The sequence below is a fragment of the Seriola aureovittata genome, chromosome 20, assembly GCF_021018895.1.
Source record: "Seriola aureovittata isolate HTS-2021-v1 ecotype China chromosome 20, ASM2101889v1, whole genome shotgun sequence".
In the NCBI taxonomy this organism is placed as follows: Eukaryota; Metazoa; Chordata; class Actinopteri; order Carangiformes; family Carangidae; genus Seriola; species Seriola aureovittata.
In genome coordinates this window covers 21,679,157-21,701,925 of record NC_079383.1, presented here as the reverse complement: position 1 = coordinate 21,701,925, position 22,769 = coordinate 21,679,157, and the positions used below count along the sequence as shown (strand labels likewise).

Sequence of the window (22,769 nt, the reverse complement as noted above, 5' to 3'; positions counted from 1 at the left end):
AACAATGAGATAAAACAACTTCTTTGATTAATTATTCATTTATTAAATAATTTCAAGCAGGATACCATAAAAATGTGACGATTAAAGACACCAGTCTCTACCCTGATAGTGACTTTTTTTAATCCACAGAATATAGTGATATAAAACATTAAACTTTCATTAATCACTTACAAAGTCTACGTATTATTATTATTTTTTCTTTGACACACACCGGTTATGTTAGCTACTGGATAGATTTGTCATTGACGTCACGTTCTAAAAAAACTAAATAGACAAATTTTATATATTAAATGTTCAAAATCCTTCGTGAAATAGCTTCAAATTTACACTCTCCAGCGGCATGTAAAATATACACAAAGTTACAAAACCCCCCCCGGTCTCCTGCTACAGTCAGAGGGCCCAAAACGGATTAAATTTCTCCTGGACTCTGGTATCTTCATGCTTTTGCACACCTCCTCTGTTCCCGTCTGCTAAGGCCACACCTCGATTTATAATCTCATAAATTACCGTGAATCTCTTTTTGTGACTTTGTTCTGTCATCCTTGGTGTCAAGCTTTTGTTTTCAAACTCTCTTTGTCTTCTCTCATGTCTTTATTGCCTGTTTTTCCTTCCACATCAAACCCCTCAAACTCTCTCTTTTTGCTCTTGGTGTTTCTTTTTTGTCTCTCTCGCTCTTTCATTGGTTTTTCAGTGCGTTGATGTGAGCACAGATCTTGAGAGCCGGTCCCAGTTTGATGTTCATGCTGGTCATCAGGTGGTCCTCGGTCAGCAGCAGCAGAGCCTGGCCGTCGATCTCCTGCAGCCGGAAAGCTTCCGCCACGTCACTGCAGCCTGAGCACGACAACAAAACAAAGACCAGGGTTAAAGCTGTTTTTTTTCACATGGGGCTAAAACCTATCCCAGCATGCTTTGGGTGAGAGGTGGGGAACACCTTGGGCAGGGTCTGTTTTTTCTGGTTTGGTCCTGGTCGCTTAAATCAGTCTACATGACACTGTGCTTTAGGGTTGCGACTGTTTATTTGTTTATTTTCATTACTGATTCATCGATTTGTTTCTAAAAGGTTTAAAAACTGGAAGAACTGAGAAGCTGAAATCAGAGATTATTTTGCATTTAGTCACAGCAGCTCCACTCTGTTTCCAAAAGCATTTTACCTTTAACAGTTTATTTTAAAGTGCTTGTGGATGCATTATTTCTATGAAAAAATCCTTAATTTATATATTTAATTATACATGGTAATTTACCTTAGTATCATCATGTGGTCGAATTTGCTATAAGTGAAGGAGAGCTGCTTAACAGGAGCAGAAATAACTGTGTCCGCTGTCCGACACATTTTCGGGGAATCTCGGGTTTGATTATTTTGTTGTGTGAACACAGAGCAGCGACTAACCCGCTGTCGACTCGCTCTCGACTTTCTCAGTGATGTCAGACTCACAGCTGGTGGTCGAGAGTTTTCACGTTACCTCATCCAGCGGTTAATTTCAGCGTTTTGTGAAACACTTAATTGGATGGAGAAGCAGCGAATGAGCCCTGCCCCCCCACCACCCATCTGCTGACTATTATGGCACTTGAGTGTTTGTATAAATCAAACTGACACTTTTCACCGAGACCCTCCACATGTGAGGAATTAATTTCATGTCTACTCTGAGACTTATTGATGAATTTACCTGGCAGCGTGTGTATGAAGGCGGTTACTTCCTCCACACTCCACTGCGAGGGGGCGGGTTTGAAGGTGGTGGTGGGCGTAGAGGTGGTCATGGCGGGCGCAGACGCCCTCCGCGCTCTCCGAGCCGCCCGGCGCTCCATCCTCGCTGTCATGGCAACAGCAGGATCTTCCTCTCCTCCGTCGTCATCTTCCTCCTCCCCTCCTCCCTCCATGTCCTCCTCTTCCTCCTCCTCCTCTGCTGCCACCGCCTTCTCCTTTCCCTCCTTCTCACGCCGACCAGCACTCCACAGATCACGAGGCTGGAGGTTAGAAGATAAGTAAGTTCATCTGTCTTTATTTGACACCTGAGGATCTGATTTAGTAAAATGTTTTTGTATTGAAATTCATATCTGGATTTTTTTTTTTCTCTGAATAAAACTTCAATTCAAATTTGCAATAATTAATTTCCTTTTTCAACATTCACAATTTTGGACTACTGAATTTGAGCAACTTTAATATATGATTAGAATTTTTTTATTGTTTTATTGAAAAATTCAAGAGTTTAATTGAGAATAAAAAAATAAATAAAAAATCTATGCTAGAAATTCAGTTTTTTAAATTTCAAAATGTGTTTCCATAGTTGAGAGTTGAGCCCTTCCAGATAAACTGAGGGGTTGTGAGATAATTAATGGGAGTGGAAAGATCCTTGATTTTTGGTGAAATACATTAATATAAATGGTGAATGGTGAAATATGATTGATTACTAAATTATTTATTTAATTAACAATTATTGAATTATGAAAAGTTTAGAGGGAGAATCTTTTCATGTCTGAAACACAACAATACCCCCAACTACACAACTACACACTGCTTTTTTGTTAAAAAATAAAAAATTCAGTAACAATTGGTTTAATGTTTAAAAATGTGTTGTATTTTATATTAAAATTACTTTTTGTTTTTATGTAAACTCTTGATCTGAAAGGTAACAAATAAGAAAAAAACAAGTCTGCTCTCAGGGAAAGAAATCCTCACAGCACCATGGCTGAGTTGAAGGTGCAGTTCCTCTAACGGCCACTAGAGGTCAGCTGTGGCTTCATCCACCCACAGTGACGTCAATAAAAACTCCAGATAAAGAGTTTATAAATGTCATGGCGCTTCAGTAGCTAAATCCACCTTTAGTTATCAGGGACACAGGACAGATTTTTAGCTCTAGGTTTTTTCTCCACCAACATTTTGTGGATTAAACGAGCTGTTCAGATGTAGTGTCTGTGTTTTTTGTTTTGCAACATGCAGGAATGAAATTCAAATCCTCTCTGTGCTGCCAGGAATAATATTCTTGTAGGGGGCTACACAGGAAGTAACCAAATTTACATATACTAAATCTAAAACACTGCATCAGATTATAAAGTATCCATTTTATTAACTATTCCCAATATAAATAGCTGTAGCTCTAGAAGATATTTTGCATATATGCACCAAAATTTGTTTTCCTGGTTTTAGAAACTGCACCAGAAACAGCTGCGAGGCTTCAGAACCCTTTTAAACTCCACTTCCCAGAAGTCACAGCTGCTCGTTAAGTCGAAACCTGTGTGAGCAGACTGAGACTGAAAGAGTGTGTTTAGCCGACAGTGGAGACACGGGAGTAGTTTATGAAGTTTCTGTGGATGTTTTTACACCTTTAACACCGTGAAACGACGAAGTGTCACCGATGGAAACCATAGTGACTGAATCTAAAATGGCCGCCGTGTCTGTTCTCGGGAGGAAACGGCTCGTTCACGTTCACGTCTTCAGCAGGTGAGTGTTTAACAGTGAGGGGGAGGAGTTGCCACTTTAACGTGTTAGAACGCGGGAAAACATGCTGAGCTAAACATGACGTGGTTAATATTCTGTAAGCACGATACATACATGCGTCATGCGTCATACTGCTAGCTTATAAGCATGCATGCTGAATGTTAGCATGCTAACATGCTAACATCCTCTGTTGTGATTTCAGACGTTAACACTGATATTTGAGACACATTCAATAAACTTTCTTTTACATGAACACATAATATAAACAAACCACTTTACTCAGGATCTGTTGAATCTGGTTATTAAAGACCAAAACAGCGAAGCTCTGTGATGAACAAACCTCTTTAGCTTTTCTGTGGAAGCTTCTTTGTTTATCATCTTTGTTTGTTTATCATCTGATAAACATCTGTGATTTACTAGAATTATAATATTAATAACATCAGCCAAGCTATTTGGATTTGTCTGAGGTTTAGAATGATCCCTTATATGATTATTTGATTAGAGAAATATCAATCTTATTAATGTTAAACTTCTCAAACGTGAAAACTTGCTGCTTTTCTTTGCTTTATATCACTGTAAACTGAAGATCTGTGAGTTCTAGACTCTTGGTCGAACAAAACAAATCAATCTGAGGCCATCGCTGTGGCATCATCAGCTTCCTGGTTTCCAAGCAACCGAGACCTGACCCAGAACCTGAGTCCAGCAAGATGGGGAGAGTGAAATATAAAAAGATCTCTCAGGTCTATTTGTACAGGGTCTTAGTGTTGTCTGGATTAGGTCCTTACTTTTCTTTTTCTTTCTTTTCTTTACATTTTATAGACTGAATAATTAATCATTAGTTGCAGCCTTAATTGGGGTAAATGTAAATGTACATTTTGCTGCGTGTTGAGTGAAGTGAAGTGAACTATGTGAAGTGAGCTCCAGCTTTCAGTATGCTGAGCTTCATTCAGTGTCAGTGTTTTAAAGTTGTGGTTAGTTCAGTGTCCGTACCAGCCGCAGTAAAAGAGGCTTCCCAGGCACCGACTCTGCCCTGTTCAGAGCGGGTCGAGGCCTCTCCGAGCGGCTGCCTGCGCTCAGAGCTCGCAGTCGCTTCGTCAGACGAACGTTAAACCTGACAGAGAGAGACACAGAGAGAGGGAGAGACAAGAAGACGTGTCGATGTTTCCTCGTTCTGCTGCTTTGATTCACACTCATATCTGTATCTGACACCTGTGTTGTATCTGCACCACATCCTGCCAGCGCTGCTGTCGTGACAGCAACCCTCATAAACACACATAACACAGTGTCTTCTACAAACACTGTGCTACAGTCACATGACACCGTAGCAGCCCTCTTCCTCCTGTTTTCTTTCGTTTTTCAAGCCATTAAAATCAGGTCTCACCCTCGTGCACAGGAAGTGGAGCAGAAGCGCTTGGACCGCATGAAGTTGTGTGCGTGGCCTCTCTTCCCACAGAACTGGCAGTGCAGCACCGTTCGGTCCCTGTGACCCGACCCTGTGAGCCAGAGAGACAAACATGTTCACGGTCAACTGTTTTTATTTAGGAGCAATTAAAGCTGCACAGGCCAGAATTTAATCTAAATACATGAGAATAGATGTTTATCCAGGTCATTTGGATATTTAGAAGAAGGAGGATCAGACTATTTCAAGTCCAGACTTTTAGACTTTGGAGAAATAGATGCAGCACAAAGTGTCCAAATGTTGTTTATAGAGTTGACTATGGCTGCAACTAACAATTATTTTCATTGTCAATTCATCTGCGTCATTGATTAATGTCAGAAAACACAGAAAAGACAATTATCTTTAGCCCAAGTGAATGTCTTCAAATTGCTTGTTTTGTCAGACCAAGAGTCCAAAACGTCTAAAAATAACTCAAATGATTAATTGATTATGGACTAATTGACTGGTGTTGAGCTTGGTCACCACTCCACCGCAGAGGAAGCTACAGCTTACGTGTCAGAAGAACATACTGATGGTTTTCATGTCTTAACCCTTTGTTATGCACAATACTACACGTTCTCGCAATGTACTTATACTTTAAATTACTGCGTTTTCCAAACCAAACCATCATTAAAGATTGATTTCCCACCATTTCAGTATGTCTATGAGAATCAACCTATAACAGAAATTATTTAAGAAATGTATTTTCTGGTTCAACATTTGCTTCTTTTATCTGTTTTTAAATAGAAAATCTTTTGTTCAGACGAAACAAGCTGTTTAAATATGTGACTTTCTGCTCCGGTGCATTTTATCAAGTAAATTGTCACCTTTTGTTTTTAATTTCTCAGTTACTGTCTGTGTTTTATTGTCACATAGACAGAGATGCAGCTGAAATCCCTGGTGCATTTAAGGACACTTCCACATGGCAGTTTGGAGAGACACATTTTTATTACCTAATTTGCAAAAGCTGTGGTTGTTTTTCAGAGGTAAGGGATTATAAACTGGTCGGCCTGAATGTGGTTCCCAACCTGGGGATCTCCTCGAGTATTTTCTTTTTCTTATGAAGTATTGGAAAGTTTTGAATCTTAATGACAGTAAAAAATCATTATCCAACGGTTCATAAGTCTTACTGGTCCCGGGGTCGTCCGTGTCTCCTCCCTCCTCTTCTTCAGAGTCCGTCGAGTGCTCGGCTTGTTTTATCGTGTCCGTCACGGGCAGTGCTGCTTTGCCATTGGTCCCGTTCACTTCCTGTGGTTTGGCCACCTGCTCTGGCACCAGCAGGGATGAGCGGTTCACCTGCACAACGACAAGGCTCTTAAATACATGTGACATCATTGTTATAGTGACGGTTTGTAAGTGTGTGTGTGTGTGTCCGTGTGTCCGTACAGGAAACGGTTGGAGCCCCTCCTGGATGACAAACCCCTCCACCAGGTGGGTCAGAACCTGTCGTCCCTCGGGCCACGCCCTCGACTCCCAGGGGCTGCTCAGCGATTGGCTGAAGCTCTCCGACTCGTCTTCCGATTGGCCGAGGGGCTCGGTCTCAGTCTCGGTCTCAGCCAGTTGCCGCGTCTCCTCGGCTGCTTTCTCGACTTTCTCGGGCTCGTGCTGCGTCAGGCCGAGATCTGTCGGGTGGACGGTCTGGGCGGGGAGGAGGGGGGGAGGGTTCTCCGCCAAGGGGGTGATGAAGGGTGAGGAGGGGGGAGACTGAGAGGAGAGGCTGGACAGAGCTGCAACACAGAACAGAAAACATCAGCTCAACCAGTCAGAAGCCAGAGCAAGAAACCTGATCTTAAATCTAGTTCATGTTTTGGTCTATGAGACTCCTTTAACGCTAATTTTTTATTATTGTTACTCACGGAAAGGGAGGGGCAAAAGTGTTGTTTCTATATGTTTTCATTATTAGTTATTTATTAGTTTTTCTTCACCATATATTTTAGTAGACTGATGTGCTGGCTGCAGGTACCTGACTGGTTGTCGGACTGGGTCGACATGTTCTCACAGAAGTCCTCCTGACCGACAGGCTGGAGGTCTCGATGAGGCTCTTGTAGCCTCTGACTCTGGACGGAGACCTCCGGGACTGGAGCCGGTGCTGGAGCCGGTGCTGGGGCCGGTGCTGGGGCCGGTGCTGGGATGGGGGCTGGGACTGAAGCCGGAACAGGGGCTGAGGTCTGGACTGGAACCGAGGCTGGAATAAGACCCGGGATGGGTTTGGATTCCACGCTGGAGTCTTTAACGGTATCAGGCGTTGGGGTGGGATCTGTGTTCTGGTGCTGATGGAGAACCTGACTGGTCAGCTTCTCAGACTGGTCCATGGCGGCTTCCTCCTCCTCCTCCTCCTCCTCTTCCTCTTCCTCCTCCATCTTCTTCTCCTCACCTTCGTCTCTCCTCTCTCTGTCGCTCTGACCTTCCTCTGTCACTTCCATCTGTTCCTCCTCTCTGCTTCCCTCAGCCTCCCGCTCTTTCTGACTGATCTCCTTCTCTGTCGTCAGCCTCTGTTTCTCCTCCTTCACTTTCTCTCTTTGGTCGTCCCTCTCCACCCTCAGGTCTTTACCCACGCTCCCCTCATCTCTGACTCCTTGTCTCACCCCTCGTCCTCTCTCCCTCTGCTCCTCGCTCTCCTTCGCCTCTCCTTTCTGGACCAGAGTTTGTGATTGAGGTCCGGCCTGACTCGGAGGAGAGGCCGGACTCAGGAGCGACGGAGGTGAGGGCAGAGGAGAGGTTGTTTTTGGCATCGAGGGGTTTAGAGGAAGAGGAAGCACGTCTTCACTGCTCAAAGTCCTCTTTGATTGGCTGGAGAGATCAGGCGGCTCTGCAACTGGAGGCGGCGACTGCACCGCGGCGTGGCTGTACGTTCCGGGTTGAGGCTGGCGCCCCGAAGAGAGGGCGATGATTTGCAGCTGCCTCGCTGCAGACGGCGAGCGCTCAAAGTGGGAAGAAGCAGACATGGGGTTGGTGACGGATAACGAGCCGTGCTGCGATTGGCCGGAACCCAGCATAGTTTGAGATAACGGACAGTTCTTCAGTCCCGCCAGCGGCCTGCTGATGGGCGAGGCCTGACCGGAGGGAGCAGCAGCGATCGGTTGGAGGGTTGAGGTTTGTCGGGGCGACGCCGCTCTGTGGCCGTTCGGAGGGTGAAGTCTGGGCCTCAGGGGGACGGCTCGGACCGGAGAGTAGAGAGCTGCAGGAGGGAGAAGGAAGGAACACAGGTGAGCTACAGGTGTGTGATCAGAAACCAGCTGCTGCTTCCCAGAGACTGACTGAGAGAGAGAGAGAGAGAATTCAGATGCAGCTGAATTTTTCCTTTTAAATATCTTAAGTCCCTTCAACAGTTTTAAACTAACTAAATAATTTCCCCCGGACCACATATGTGTTGCATGTCATATATGAGTTTTTGGACTCACACTCCCTCAGACTAGTTTCAGGTTACAGATTTGAGTCCAGCTGAACGTTTGTGCCAAATTTAAAGGATTTCACTTGCAGAGTTCTCGAGATATTGCGTTCACAAGGCGAAAACCTTTGACCACCAAAATCGAATCAGTTCGCCCTTAAGTCCTAGCGAATGTTTGACCCAAATTTAAAGAAGTTCTGTCAAGGCGTTACTGAGATATCGTGTCCGAGAATGGGACGTACGAACAGACGACCCAAAAACAATATGGCTGTCGTCGGCTCGAAAGCATAAAAAAAATGAGAATGAAAACATGTTTACTTGCAGATCCTGTTCTGAACAACATTATATATTATTGCTGCACAAACTGATAAACACACAACATTTCCTGCACTATATGCAAATATATATAATAGTAGATCAGGTTACCTGCTAAACCACTTTGTTTCTTTCATTGTTTAGTTTTCCAGGAACCTAAAAAATATTTCTTTCTTTAACTTTCTATAAATGTGTAGTTTTCACTTTAGAAAGGAGGGGAAGGTGTTTCTTTTAAAGGCGCCTCGTGGGGTTTTGTGCATCGTTGAGCTTTAACAAATGTGTCGAGGGCGTTTCCTTCCTCATAAAACATCTGTGTTTTGATCCCAGCATTGATTAAATCGATGTTTATGAGTTTACAGTTACAGTTTAAAACACCACAGTGACATTCATCATAAACTTCTGAATCCAAACCTGCGCCCTTCCCTGCCTGTATTTAGATCTCAGTCAAATAAAAGACAAAGAAACTGGTTGTTCCTTGGACACATTGAACGCACCGCCCTCCACCGTGATCACACCCTGTGTTTTAGTTTTCCTTCGGGGACTTACTTGGCGGTGGGACGGAGAGGTGGCGGCTGGGCGTGGTCGGGCTCTCCGTTGCCGTGGTGCTGGGCTGCGGCCGCGGCCTGAGAGGTGGGAAGAGCGGGGCGTGGGGGCGAGAGAGGGGAGGCGGGGCCGAGCACGGGGGCTTGAGACGCAGGGAGGGGGGGATGGTGAGGGCCCCGGGGGGAGGAGGCCTCAGGGTGAGACTCTGGAGCTGGAAACGGAGAGAAACATGTTCAGTTAGATCACTTCTGCTTTGACTCAAGGTGGGCGCTAAACCCCTCCCCCAAAGAGTGACTGTCCAATCACAGCTTAGCATCCCATCCTCTCATTCCAGCCTCTTCAATATTTGCTGCTTTTCTTATATAATAATAAACTGAATCTCTGTGGGTTTTAGACATATGAGTGGATAAAATGAAAATAATTTGTTTGAATAAATGTTTTTTAAATTTTTATTTTACTATATTTTTTAGATGAAACAATCCATAATAATCAACAGGAGTCAGTTTCAGCTCCAGTAATAAACCAGGTTTCCCGCCCGTCAACCTTTAATTTAACTTTATCACTAGCAAAAAATTAACAGACTGGATGTTCGCTGTGATAATCTAGAAGCTGTTTGTTTGAAAAATGACTAATTACTTTAATTTAATGGTAAATCTGCCACTTTATAATCATAAACAGAATATCTGAAAACAGAAAGTCATAAATCACACACGAAAAGTCGTATTCGCTCGGCTGCTCACCTGAGCGGAAGCAGGGTTAGAGGACAGGCAAGAGGAGGAGGAAGAGGAAGAGGAGGAGGAGGAGGAGGATGGGGCAGGTCGCATAGCAGATGTAAGAATCAGCTGCAGGAAGGAAAGAAGGGAAAGAAGGAAGAGAGGAAACAAACAGAGGAGAGCAGGGATTAAAGCACAGAGTCTGATCATAGTCGAGCAGTGAAGGTGAATGAGTGCGAGTTTGTCGTAACGTCTGTTTTATTATATGTATTTATATGAAAGCTCATAGCGTCTGTATTTCCTACATAACCTGAATGCATCAAGAAACTCCTGACCCCCCCCCCACACCCCCATAACCCGCTGCTGCCTGATTTTAATACTGGTCATCTTTCCTGATGCGGGCAGCCAGATTACATGTAGAAATCTATGTAAATGTGTGTGTGTGTGTGTGTGTGTGTGTGTTGTGTGTGTGTGTGTGTGTGTGTGCGTGTGTGTGGTTACCATCTGAGCTCTAAGCAGCACCTGGTCTTGGCCAGACCCTTTGAGACCTTTCCCTAGGAGCAATGTCTGCTGGGATACCCTCTGCCTGACAGGAGAGGGGTTCTGATTGGCTCGCACAAGACCAGGTGTGCCCACAGGATGAGCCTGTGATACCTGGAACAGAGGGGGGAGGGGGGTGTGGGAGGAAAGGCAAGGGAAGGGAAGCAATTAGGGACAAGCTTCAGAGCGATGATGTCTTCTTAATACATCTGTGTGTGTGTGTGTGTGTGTGTGTGTGTGTGTGTGTGTGTGTGTGTGTGTTTGGACAAAAGGTTGAAACCAATAAGAATAAACAATCCGAAGTGTGTGTGTTGAATAATGCTGAAACAGGAAACTGTAAGTTACAACAGGACATTTTCCTAATTTAGTGATGAACTTGATGAACTGATTGGCTGAGAGCATCACCTTTGGCCCCGCCCTCTCCTCTGACATCACCTAAGACTGCACCCAGGCAAAGCAAGGTAAATCATATTTACATCTACTCCAGGTACGAACTGGACTCAGAAGCTTTGAATTTAAACCAAATTAAAACACAATGCAACTGTTTTCTTTTATTCGCCGCATGTTTTCAGCTTCTTTACCTTCATCAATCGATTCTTTTAGGACTGTCGTCATGAAATACAATATTTAACAGAGCTGCACGATACGTAAGAAATAATCATATTGCGATTATTTTGGCAGATTTCAGTTGGAATTGTAGTTTTTGCATTAAATAATAAAGATGTTGTGATTTTTCTTGGTCTTGTACCAAACAAACATGTTCCTTTATGTCTGGAGAATATGGTTTGTTTGCTCCTGCAATTTGGATTAGTTGTGCAGCCCTAATATTTACTCCTAATGGAAACATAAACTTAATTAAAAGACCATAAATACATGTCATAATATATCGCAACCAATTTCTGTAATCGTTCATCTAAACCCAAAAAAGTTGAATCTCCATTTTCCAGTACAGAGCAGCACTTTAAAACAGTTTATCATCATATCTTCCATCTCTTGATATTTAATAATGTCAAAGTCAAACTACAGACGACGTCCTTAAACTGAACTTCCTGTTGTTCTTGATGAAAGGCACTAAAAGGTTTAGTGAATATATAGATGGTGTACCGGTGCAGTGGGTTTTAATCAGCTCTGATTGGCTTGTTTGAAGGAAGACTCACTGTAAAATCAATATTTTGTTGGTCGAAGGATTGAGAGTTTGCTGCCTCATGGAGGACGGCAGCTGCAGTCAGATTGAGTCACATCAGTTACAGTGGATCATCCAGAGTCAGAGCAAAAATATAAATAAATAAATTGAAACATCTTTAAACTTCTCCCTGCAGCATAATCAACTTCTCCATCATTGATCCGTCTGTTCAGTCCATGTTCTCCACTGAAGAAGGATGATTAGCAAATTATGAGCAGAGCGGCAGTTAGCATGAACGACGGAGAGGTGGGTTACGCTGCAGGGCGGCTTTAAACAGATTTCTGGCATCCATTGTAGCTGCTGTGAGTCCAAGCTCAAATCTGAGTGAATATTTGATCATTTGATTCTCAAAACATCAGATTATTAGTGAAGAATTCCTTTTTAATTACATAAAAAAAAAAAAAAAAGTTGATTAAGTAATGAAAAGTACGAGATTCAGTCTTCAACACCTTTAAACATCTCTTTATATAATGGGCGCCTGGTTGTGGAGTAGATGCATGTAGTAGCACCTGTGTGTGTGTGTGTGTGTGTGTGTGTGTGTGTGTGTGTGTGTGTGTGTGTGGTTACCATCTGAGCTCTAAGCAGCACCTGGTCTTGGCCAGACCCTTTGAGACCTTTCCCTAGGAGCAATGTCTGCTGGGATACCCTCTGCCTGACAGGAGAGGGGTTCTGATTGGCTCGCACAAGACCAGGTGTGCCCACAGGATGAGCCTGTGATACCTGGAACAGAGGGGGGAGGGGGGTGTGGGAGGAAAGGCAAGGGAAGGGAAGCAATTAGGGACAAGCTTCAGAGCGATGATGTCTTCTTAATACATCTGTGTGTGTGTGTGTGTGTGTGTGTGTGTGTGTGTGTGTGTGTGTGTGTGTTTGGACAAAAGGTTGAAACCAATAAGAATAAACAATCCGAAGTGTGTGTGTTGAATAATGCTGAAACAGGAAACTGTAAGTTACAACAGGACATTTTCCTAATTTAGTGATGAACTTGATGAACTGATTGGCTGAGAGCATCACCTTTGGCCCCGCCCTCTCCTCTGACATCACCTAAGACTGCACCCAGGCAAAGCAAGGTAAATCATATTTACATCTACTCCAGGTACGAACTGGACTCAGAAGCTTTGAATTTAAACCAAATTAAAACACAATGCAACTGTTTTCTTTTATTCGCCGCATGTTTTCAGCTTCTTTACCTTCATCAATCGATTCTTTTAGGACTGTCGTCATGAAATACAATATTTAACAGAGCTGCACGATACGTAAGAAATAATCATATTGCGATTATTTTGGCAGATTTCAGTTGGAATTGTAGTTTTTGCATTAAATAATAAAGATGTTGTGATTTTTCTTGGTCTTGTACCAAACAAACATGTTCCTTTATGTCTGGAGAATATGGTTTGTTTGCTCCTGCAATTTGGATTAGTTGTGCAGCCCTAATATTTACTCCTAATGGAAACATAAACTTAATTAAAAGACCATAAATACATGTCATAATATATCGCAACCAATTTCTGTAATCGTTCATCTAAACCCAAAAAAGTTGAATCTCCATTTTCCAGTACAGAGCAGCACTTTAAAACAGTTTATCATCATATCTTCCATCTCTTGATATTTAATAATGTCAAAGTCAAACTACAGACGACGTCCTTAAACTGAACTTCCTGTTGTTCTTGATGAAAGGCACTAAAAGGTTTAGTGAATATATAGATGGTGTACCGGTGCAGTGGGTTTTAATCAGCTCTGATTGGCTTGTTTGAAGGAAGACTCACTGTAAAATCAATATTTTGTTGGTCGAAGGATTGAGAGTTTGCTGCCTCATGGAGGACGGCAGCTGCAGTCAGACTGAGTCACATCAGTTACAGTGGATCATCCAGAGTCAGAGCAAAAATATAAATAAATAAATTGAAACATCTTTAAACTTCTCCCTGCAGCATAATCAACTTCTCCATCATTGATCCGTCTGTTCAGTCCATGTTCTCCACTGAAGAAGGATGATTAGCAGATTATGAGCAGAGCGGCAGTTAGCATGAACGACGGAGAGGTGGGTTACGCTGCAGGGCGGCTTTAAACAGATTTCTGGCATCTATTGTAGCTGCTGTGAGTCCAAGCTCAAATCTGAGTGAATATTTGATCATTTGATTCTCAAAACATCAGATTATTAGTGAAGAATTCCTTTTTAATTACATTAAAAAAAAAAAAAAAGTTGATTAAGTAATGAAAAGTACGACATTCAGTCTTCAACACCTTTAAACATCTCTTTATATAATGGGCGCCTGGTTGTGGAGTAGATGCATGTAGTAGCACCTGTGTGTGTGTGTGTGTGTGTGTGTGTGTGTGTGTGTGTGTGTGCGTGCGTGCGTGCATGCATGTGCGTGCGTGTGTGTGTCTCACAGTTCAGCTTTAGTTTTATTTTCACGAGGCAAACAAGGCAGAGACGTGTGACCTGAGACTGAGGATGTGAAACATCAGATGAAAGCAAACAGAGAGGAAACTGTAACCCCACACACACACACACACACACACACACACACACACACACACACACACTGACCGAGACAGACACACACTCAGCCTGCAGGTACACATCACCTACGCAGTTTATCTTCCATGTCATCATGTCGATCATTTATATATAAGACCTGGGACGAGTGTGTTCAGCGCTCCTTTTTAAAATGAGACGTGTTATGTGTTCAGGCGTAGTGGTGATCTGTTTGTACGTGCTCTGAAAGGTCAGAGGTCAAGAAGATTAAGGTTTAGAGCCACACAACACTGGTCTGAGATTTCTGGAGACTAGTTTTCAAACTAAAACCAAAGTTCTCAGACGTTATAATAAATATAAATAAAATACAGTCTAACATTTGCTTAATTGTGATTTAAATCCAGAGAGAGAGAGTGTGGGATAAAACGAAGATAAGTTAATATACGAAGACGTTTGTCCTGAACAAACTCTTCCTCATTCAGTTTCTTATCCCAGAATGCTTTTCAACAAGGTGCTATTTTAGCTTTTTAAATCTATGTTATTGTGTCTCATTCTCAGCTTTCTTACTTGATTTGTCCTTCATCTGTGAAGCACTTTGAACTGCACTAACCTGTATGAAAAGTGCTGTACAGATAAAGTTTGATTGATTGATTGAAGACCTCCAGACTATAACAGTATGTACAATATACAGTAGCACAGTCTGGTTATAGTCTGAAGTTAGGGCGTAGATTTGATTTCAGAAAGGGGGGAGACACAAGAAAGTAAGAGAAACAAATCTAATCCAAGTTTTGTACTTTAGTTTGCGTTGTTTTCTTTGAGATGATGTTGTATTTGCATCTTTACAACAAAAAGCACCATGATTCACAGCTTAATTATTATAATATATTAGTTATAAGTAGAAATATTTCCTCGTTAGTAAGTTTTTTCAGCCCTGAGTCACGTCTGCAGGTCTTCCCCTCTCAAGCTGCAAAAACCCAGGGCAATAAAAAGTCTGCAGAGCGCTCCCTGCACCACTTACTGCTGCTTCTTAATATTGCTTTGAGCACACAGTAATAACTGAAGGCGACTCGCCTCAGTGCATCACAGTCTCTTTATCAGCTCAGACTTTCTCTCGTCTGGATGATGCTGTCGGTTCACGACAGACCGTTAACGAGGGGTCAGTGTCCCGGTAAGTCCATGACGGTGAACCAGTAAACACATCACCAGCGCTCTGGGACCAGTTCATCTAAATGTAGTACAGTTGTTTTTAATGTTTATTCTATGAGCAACATGTCCCATACACAAATGTAATATATTGAATTTCCATATATGAAATTATATGAAATCTTTATTTTATATGTAAAAATTATATATGAAATTTATTAGAAATTGGAACAGTTTTATATATTGACATTTATATGTACTCTATACAAATATATATATTTATGTATGTATGCTTATATTGTAGACAGATGTTACATAAATATATATCAACACCAAAGCCTGTCAGTATATGTTGATATTATAAACTGTAGGTTCTAACACCACTTTAAGTTAGACATGTTTAAAACTAATGAGGGATTAATAAGATAAACATACACATTTTTTTAACATGTATGTTGTTTTAATAATCTTGCATAAATAAATTAATCTTTACACATAATTATTACATAGAAAACATGTATTCTATGTAAGAAAATCATCACATAGATATTTTTAATTTATGTACATATACAGATTTTACTATGGGCATTTCATATGTTATAAACGGTATCTTCATATATACACATGATGTATATATGTGATAATAAATCCACTTCCACCACGACGTTAAAACAGCACATGTCACACCTGCACTCACGCTGTAGCAGCTGCGAACTCAGGCATCAACTCAAACTGACGTTTTGAGGAAACGTTCCCTTCAACAGAGTAGTTTGGTTTGGAGCCGAACGGAGCCGAAATTCTTACTTCATTCAGCAAAAATAAAACGAGGAAGTCGTGGTGTACAGTCGCTCTTTGTCTTCCCACGGGATTTTACAGAGTTATTTAACCAGAAATATACAAAGTGAAACAGCTGAATATAGAAATATAATGGAACTACATTTCCCATAATACACTTGACATAACAACCTGTATTCCGTTCATTATGTAAGAATGAACCAGCTTATTAAACAAACCATCTTTTGTTCTTTGACAGTGTTTTTTAAGCATTAGATGAGCCAGAGCTAGCAGCTGGTTAGCTTAGCTTAGCTTAGCTTAGCATAAAGAGTGGAAACAGGCAGGGGGGCAACCTGGCTCTGTTGGAAAGTGACTGAATCCACCTACCAGCATGCACATGTCGGTGCCGGTTGGCGGCCATTGTTGCCTCCTTTTTCCTGTCTTAGTGCTAAGCTAAGCTAACTGGCCATAACTTTGTATTTACTAACCAGAGAGAAGGTGTATTTCCAAAAGGTAAAACTTTTCCTTTACAGTGAGATGTGGTGTCTTTTGGTCATGTGGAAATGTGTGTGTGTTCTGTAGAAATTCAGAGTTTGTGTGTGTGTGTGTGTGTGTGTGTGTGTGTGTGCGCGTGTGTGTGTGTGCGCGTGTGTGTGTGTGTGTGCGTGTGCTTCTGTTACCTGTCTGCCAGGTGGACTGGCTGGTGTGTGAAAGGGCGTGATTGGTGTGGAGGTCGGCGTGGATACAGGCCTTGTGTTCCCGTTGGTCAGGCTGGTGGAGGTCTTGGTGGACATGGCGGTGTTGCTGTGCGTTGTAGTAGAAGAAGAAGAAGAAGAGACGAGGGGGGAGGCTGTGCTGGCTACGGCAAGGGAGGAGGAGGGGGAGGGGGAGGAGGGAGGGAGAAGAGAGGAGGAGGTGGAGGTTTGTGTGGCGGGAGATGTTTTGGAGACGCTGGTCGGGGAGGGAAGGATCGGGCGAGAGTACGTGCGGAGGGCGGGGGTCGAGGTGGAGGTGAGTTTAGGGGGAGTGGGGACGAGGATGTGGGGAGATGCTGCCGCCGCCGCCGCCACCTTCGGGCCGTGGGTCGCAGATACGGAGGGAGCAGGGGTGAGAGGGGGAGGAGGGGAGGAGGTGGTGGGGGTTAGCGTGGGCGCAGGGGAGTCCAGCAGCATGGGGTTGGGGGTGAGCCGAGGAGGGGTGGGGGTGGTCGGGGTGGAGGAGTCGGGCGTGGTGGCGGAGGTCTGAGGGCTGGTTCCATTGGTGGACTCTCCGTGGTCTGATGGGGTCTGACGCACCAGCTCCCTGTCCATCCTTCAACACTGTAGCACACTGATTGATTGATTGATAGATAAGAATCAGGAAATCATCGATGCAACATTTGCAATAATTTAAATGCTGCATCTGTAATAAACTCAGACTGACTGTGTGCTGAAATTAAAACTTTCCTTTCATATGATGTCACCTCTCTCCACACCTGTCGACCAGGTGTGTATTAGACAACACTTAATTTAATCATCAATAAACGTGACGTCGGTCTGAGATGAACACATTGAATTTTGAACCAGATCCGGATCATTTACTTTGAATTTAAAGTTCTTTCTCCGAAGTCCGGAGCATGTTGTTCCCCCTGAGTGGCCTTCTGGTGTTCCACTGATTTCCTAAAACGTTTCCTGGAAAGAACGATGTAATCTGGTGTAAAATTGAAGAAAGGTTAAAGTTATTTTGAGTTATGTTTAATTCATAAGCAGATGTTTACTGTCGGAGGAGTTCTCGGTAATGTTGCGTAGTTTGGTTCAAATTACAGAGGCAAAGTTCTGAGGCTGTTTTCTTAGTGAGTTCAGTTAGTCGTGTTGAGTTTATTATTGACTTCCAGTGAATTTCCAAGGAAGAAACGGCTCCATTTAAATCCCAGTCCCTCATTTATTTTATTATTGGAAACTGTTTCGCATGTGGAGCTCACCTGCTGTCCTCTGAATAAAAGTCTCAGGGTAGCGTTAGCTTAGCATTTAGAAATAACTGGAGGTGTACCAGCTGATCACTCTTTAATTTACCTGTAATTAGCACCAAAATCATATGGTTCTTTCCAGGAGATTATATGGAAATAAAGTGGAAGCTACAGATCTGTAAAATAAAGTGTTAGCTCTAATTAAATCAAACTTAAAGACAATAATTCAACAGCTAATGATGAAAAATCAAAAAAACATTTTAGCCTCTGTCTGTTTGGGGAGATTTGAGGAACTCTGACTCATGACTGGAGTGTTTCTAAAATCTCGTCTGACGCCTTAAAGTTGTTTTCCTCCAACCACAAGGAACAATGACGAGACCAAAACCTAAAAAAAAAAATCCTAAAACAAATATCATGTCTGACTAAGCTGAAAGCCGATCCACGCCCGAGGCTGAAAACTAGACCCAGAATATAAAATATTAGTTTTCTGAGACTGATGTTGTGAATATGTTCAGACGATCGCTGGTTCGTTTTGAGGACGTGATAACCTGACAGCTGCCCTTCATCCCCGCCACCGATCACAAATGCCCGTCACTGACGCTGAAGTCAGAGTTTCAGACCACAACACTGACTGCTGAAATTTCACTCTGCAAACTGACTGACACACGACGCCGCCACTATCAACTTCAGCCGTGTGTTTTGGATTAGAGCCATGGCAGCGGTTTGATCTGACCCAACCATGTCAAGACAAAAGAAGAATCATCCTGCAGGCAGCTACAGTGCGAGTGTGGTTGTGTAACCGAGTTTAAAACGACATTAGAAAAGCTTTTTATCTCCTCACGTCATCTGAGCTCAAGTTAGACTTTGATTATTTTTGACTTTTATTTGATCGATTAATCAAGAAAAACATCAACGGATAATGAAAATAATTATTTATTGTAGTCGCTGCGGCCTCGCCACAGTAATCTGAAGAAGTTAGTTTGATTATTTGACTAAATTTTGTATCTACATCCAGTGATCAAACACTAATTTCTCACTCTTCAAACCCACAAAGAAAACAAACTAACAGCGTTCACGTTCCCCAATTTATTAAAGACTAAAGTAAGATGCAGGAAAGTCGGTTTACTTTCACAGCCCTGCTCATGATTCAGAGTCCATATCTTTGTCCGGGTCGTTTCAAAAGTTTCCCAGATCCTGTCGACCTTTACAATTAAGAGGAAGTTACTCTGTAAAAGTTGACAGTTTAAAGGTACGTGAACCAACAGATTTCCAGTCCTTCAAGATGCATGAAGCATCTTCAGAGCTTCACCAGCGGGAAATCTCCCAGTGTGAAAGCGAACGAATCTTCAGCTTCTTTTTGAACTAATATAAATGATGGATCACCACATCTATTCTGTTTATTTAAAGTGATTTAAATGTATTGTTAATATAGTTCTAATATCATTATGACATATTTATAATACTCTTACATGGAGTGCTATGTGCACTATATTATCTGGGAATTAATCAGTGACACATTAAAAGTTTTGCTTTCAGATCAGTGATTTTAATGCAAAACATACTGTAGCACTTAAAGCTCCTCCAGTGTAAAGGTCTCTGTCCATGTGTAGTGTGATTATAGATCAGCTCTAGCTTCTATATCAATACTGTGAAAGTATCAAAGCCTCAGTCCACAGAGAAATGCACACAGCCTGTATTCAGAAACTGAGCCTTAAAACCAGCCGTCAGGACTTCTGGAACTTTGTGATGTCACAACAAAGCAGTCACCAAGCCCCGCCCACCTGGACCCACCATCCAAACCTTTTCAGGATTTGGTTTCTCTGAGTGTTTTTACCTGAAATCTGCTTTATTTTTGTTGGATCACTCAGAAAACAGTCAGCCAATCAGAAGAGAGGCTCATCGACGAGACTGAGAGAGGAGATGTAAAACTACATTGAGATGGTTTTTGGTTCTTAAAAACACAAATACATCTTCTTATGGATCAAAAACTAAAATGTGGGACTGTTAAAGGATGCAACTAATCATTATTTTCATTATTGATGAGTCAATCTGATCAGTTTATTGATTAATTTATAAATATTTCTGTCTATAAAATGACTGCAGGTCACATGTCCTCAGGCTCCACAGTGACACCTTTAAATATGTAAAGGTGGAAAAAAAATGAGCTGGAATCAGTGAATTTCAGTCACTTCAGTCAAATTCCTTCAACGATTAATCAATAATCTTCTGATAATCGATTAATACACCAGCTGTTTCAGGTGTAGAACCAGCGCATGGAGTTTGAACAGTCTTAATCAGTGGAGAAGGAGGAGTAGCCTAATGTCACTCCAGGGTGAACCCCACTCCAAGTTATCTGAGCAGTTCTGCTGCAGACATGTGGAGGTGGGTGGACACCATCGATTGGGAGGGGGGGCTGTATGTGGTGTGAATTGGGGGGGGGGGGGTCTCGGTGTGCTCAGTCTGCAGCCTGAACTCAGCTGAATCCACGCACCATCACCGCGCAGGCAGGTGCCACTCCACGCGCAGCGGGCAGATGCTGACATCTGGCCCGCAGCCTGTTCACTCAACGTGCCCGCCTCACTTCACTCTCCCTCACACGATCACGGCCATAGTAACGAGTCACGGTGCACACAGTCAGGCCAGAGATCATGCATGTGACTATTAAAAAAAAAAAAAAAAAAAAAAAAGATGGAGACAGGCCTCCACAGCGGAGAAGTCTCACGATAATAACATTTTGGGGAATTGTCATGACCACGTTATGCGTAAAGCTCCCCGGCCACCTACCTCTGAAATCGGCCGTCGTCCTGCAGGTTATTCCCGGTGTCGTCCTTCCGAAAGTGAGCGCATGTTTATAAAGTCCGCTGCCGTGTTATCAGATAAACGGGTCGGGGCTTTTTCAGCAGGGTCGACACAGGCTGAAATGGGGCGTGTATTGAATCCTCACTTCCTCGTCTGACAGCGCAGGGGCCGCTGTGAAGTGCGCGTCACCCTCCCCCAGACAATAATTTCACCAGCCTCACCTATGATGATCGGCCGTTAAACCCCTGCAGAGGGGCACACGCGCAAAGTTGCAAAGCAAAGACAGGCCCGTTTATGATGTGCACGGGCTTGTGTGTGTGTCGCACTTTGTTTAGGGTTTCATCACAGCCCGGGCTTTTGCTTTTTCTTTTTTCTTTTTTTTCTTCCCGCGGATCAGTCCGTAAATCCAACATCCAGAGGAGGGGATATGTTGCCCGCCGTTCTCCGGTGTACCACCACCGTCACACCTGCCGGGTCTGTGGTGGGAATCAGCCCGGCTCGGGGGCCACCGTGTAGCGGCTGCGAGGGGCCTGCTCAGTCCGCTGGTGGAGGAGTGCAATGGAAGGCAGATCTCACAGGGCGACAGAGGCGAGACAGCACCACTCAGAGCTCAGGAGGACCGCGAAGACTGACAAACAACCAGGCTGCAGCGTGCACACTGTGCAGTCACACGGTGATGGAGCGACACGCTGTTACCGTGTGACCGCTGAGCAATGGTGGATGGACCGAGTGTTCACTCCATCCACTCAAGTAAAAAATAACAATAACCACGGAGAAATGGCTCCATCATTCTGCTCCAGGACAGATCGAAAATAAAAGCTCTCAGAATGCAGAGTGTATATCATTATAACTGATGCACTAAAGTGTAAACACCTGATTTTATTTCATTATTTTCCATTTAATCAGGCAGTGTCATTGAAATGAGATTGTTCAGGAGGTCCTTTGTTCCCACTGCCATCAGGCTTTATATTATTACTAATATGCATTTATATTATTGCATGGATGACTCCTAATTATCTATCTATCTATCTATCTATCTATCTATCTATCTATCTATCTATCTATCTATCTATCTATCTATCTATCTATCTAATATACTTAGTGTGTTCATAAAATGTAAAGAACTAAAATAAAAATTAAAGTGTCTAATTTGGATATTAGGTAAGAATTCAGATTCCTTTCTTAATATATATATATATATTTATGAAAATGCATTGAATCTTACAAAGTGGACAAATACTAAAATACTAAAGTAAATGTTTCTACCACTGGTTGGACTCACACTAAACACTAACATATCATCATATATCCTGTTTATTTAAGGTCAGGGTTTGACCTTTTTATAGTGTGACTTCCTGTTTATTTGGCCAATAATATCCCTTAAATATGAGTGGAGGACTGTAGTCACCATGAAATAAACAATTTTAACCTAAAAGTTAAAATTTCTTCTTCAACTAACTTAAACTATCTCTAATCAACATTTTAATTTAATTTTTCTTATTATCACATTAAGTTTTTTTTTTAAATAAATGCTGTGTCCTTGTCATTGTGTGTTTTCTTCGGATGTTTCTTACTCCTTTAAAAACACTTTGAACATCTTTGAAAAGTGCCCTATAATCTGACAGCACGTGGTCATGTGACCAGCGCAGAGTCGCGTGTCAGTAATCGGATGAGCGTCTGTCATTGGACAGACTTGCAGACTGGACTTCGTGCACCTCCACCTACTGACAACAAATACTCTGCTGCGTCACTGGTTTTAATCTGCAGCTGCAAAACCGGACACACACAGGCGGGAACACACCGGAAACCAGGGGGCTCTGCCTTCAAAATAAAACGCAGAACTTCTCCTCACGCGTTATCTGCAGGATGTTATGCATTTACCTGCTGCGACATGATTGGCTGACTGTATAATTACATGAATAAACATGAATGAGTGAATTGAGATATTGTTTAAAAAATGTAAACCACTATTTTGCACTATGGTGCTTTACATTCTGGGATATGGAGGCCACATGAAGCGAGCAGCAACATCGTCCACTGATTTATTTTTTTTAGGATTTAATAACTTTTCTTGCACATAGA

The 22,769-nt window shown here is 42.6% G+C and overlaps 1 protein-coding gene across 1 annotated transcript; it reads right to left on the bottom strand.

The window, feature by feature from the left end:
- Positions 1 to 98: 98 nt before the first annotated feature.
- Positions 99 to 22,556, bottom strand: LOC130161043 (mucin-5AC-like). Its single transcript, XM_056363967.1, has 12 exons — positions 20,673 to 22,556; positions 16,624 to 17,272; positions 12,121 to 12,273; positions 9,858 to 9,959; positions 9,121 to 9,328; positions 6,835 to 8,049; positions 6,258 to 6,598; positions 6,002 to 6,167; positions 4,815 to 4,926; positions 4,424 to 4,544; positions 1,665 to 1,962; positions 99 to 831 (listed from the first exon to the last, which is right to left on the bottom strand). Exons 2-12 carry the CDS (start codon positions 17,251 to 17,253, stop codon positions 677 to 679), a joined length of 3,501 nt encoding a protein of 1,166 aa, XP_056219942.1. The 5' UTR covers positions 17,254 to 17,272; positions 20,673 to 22,556; the 3' UTR covers positions 99 to 676.
- Between the last annotated feature and the right edge of the window lie 213 nt (positions 22,557 to 22,769).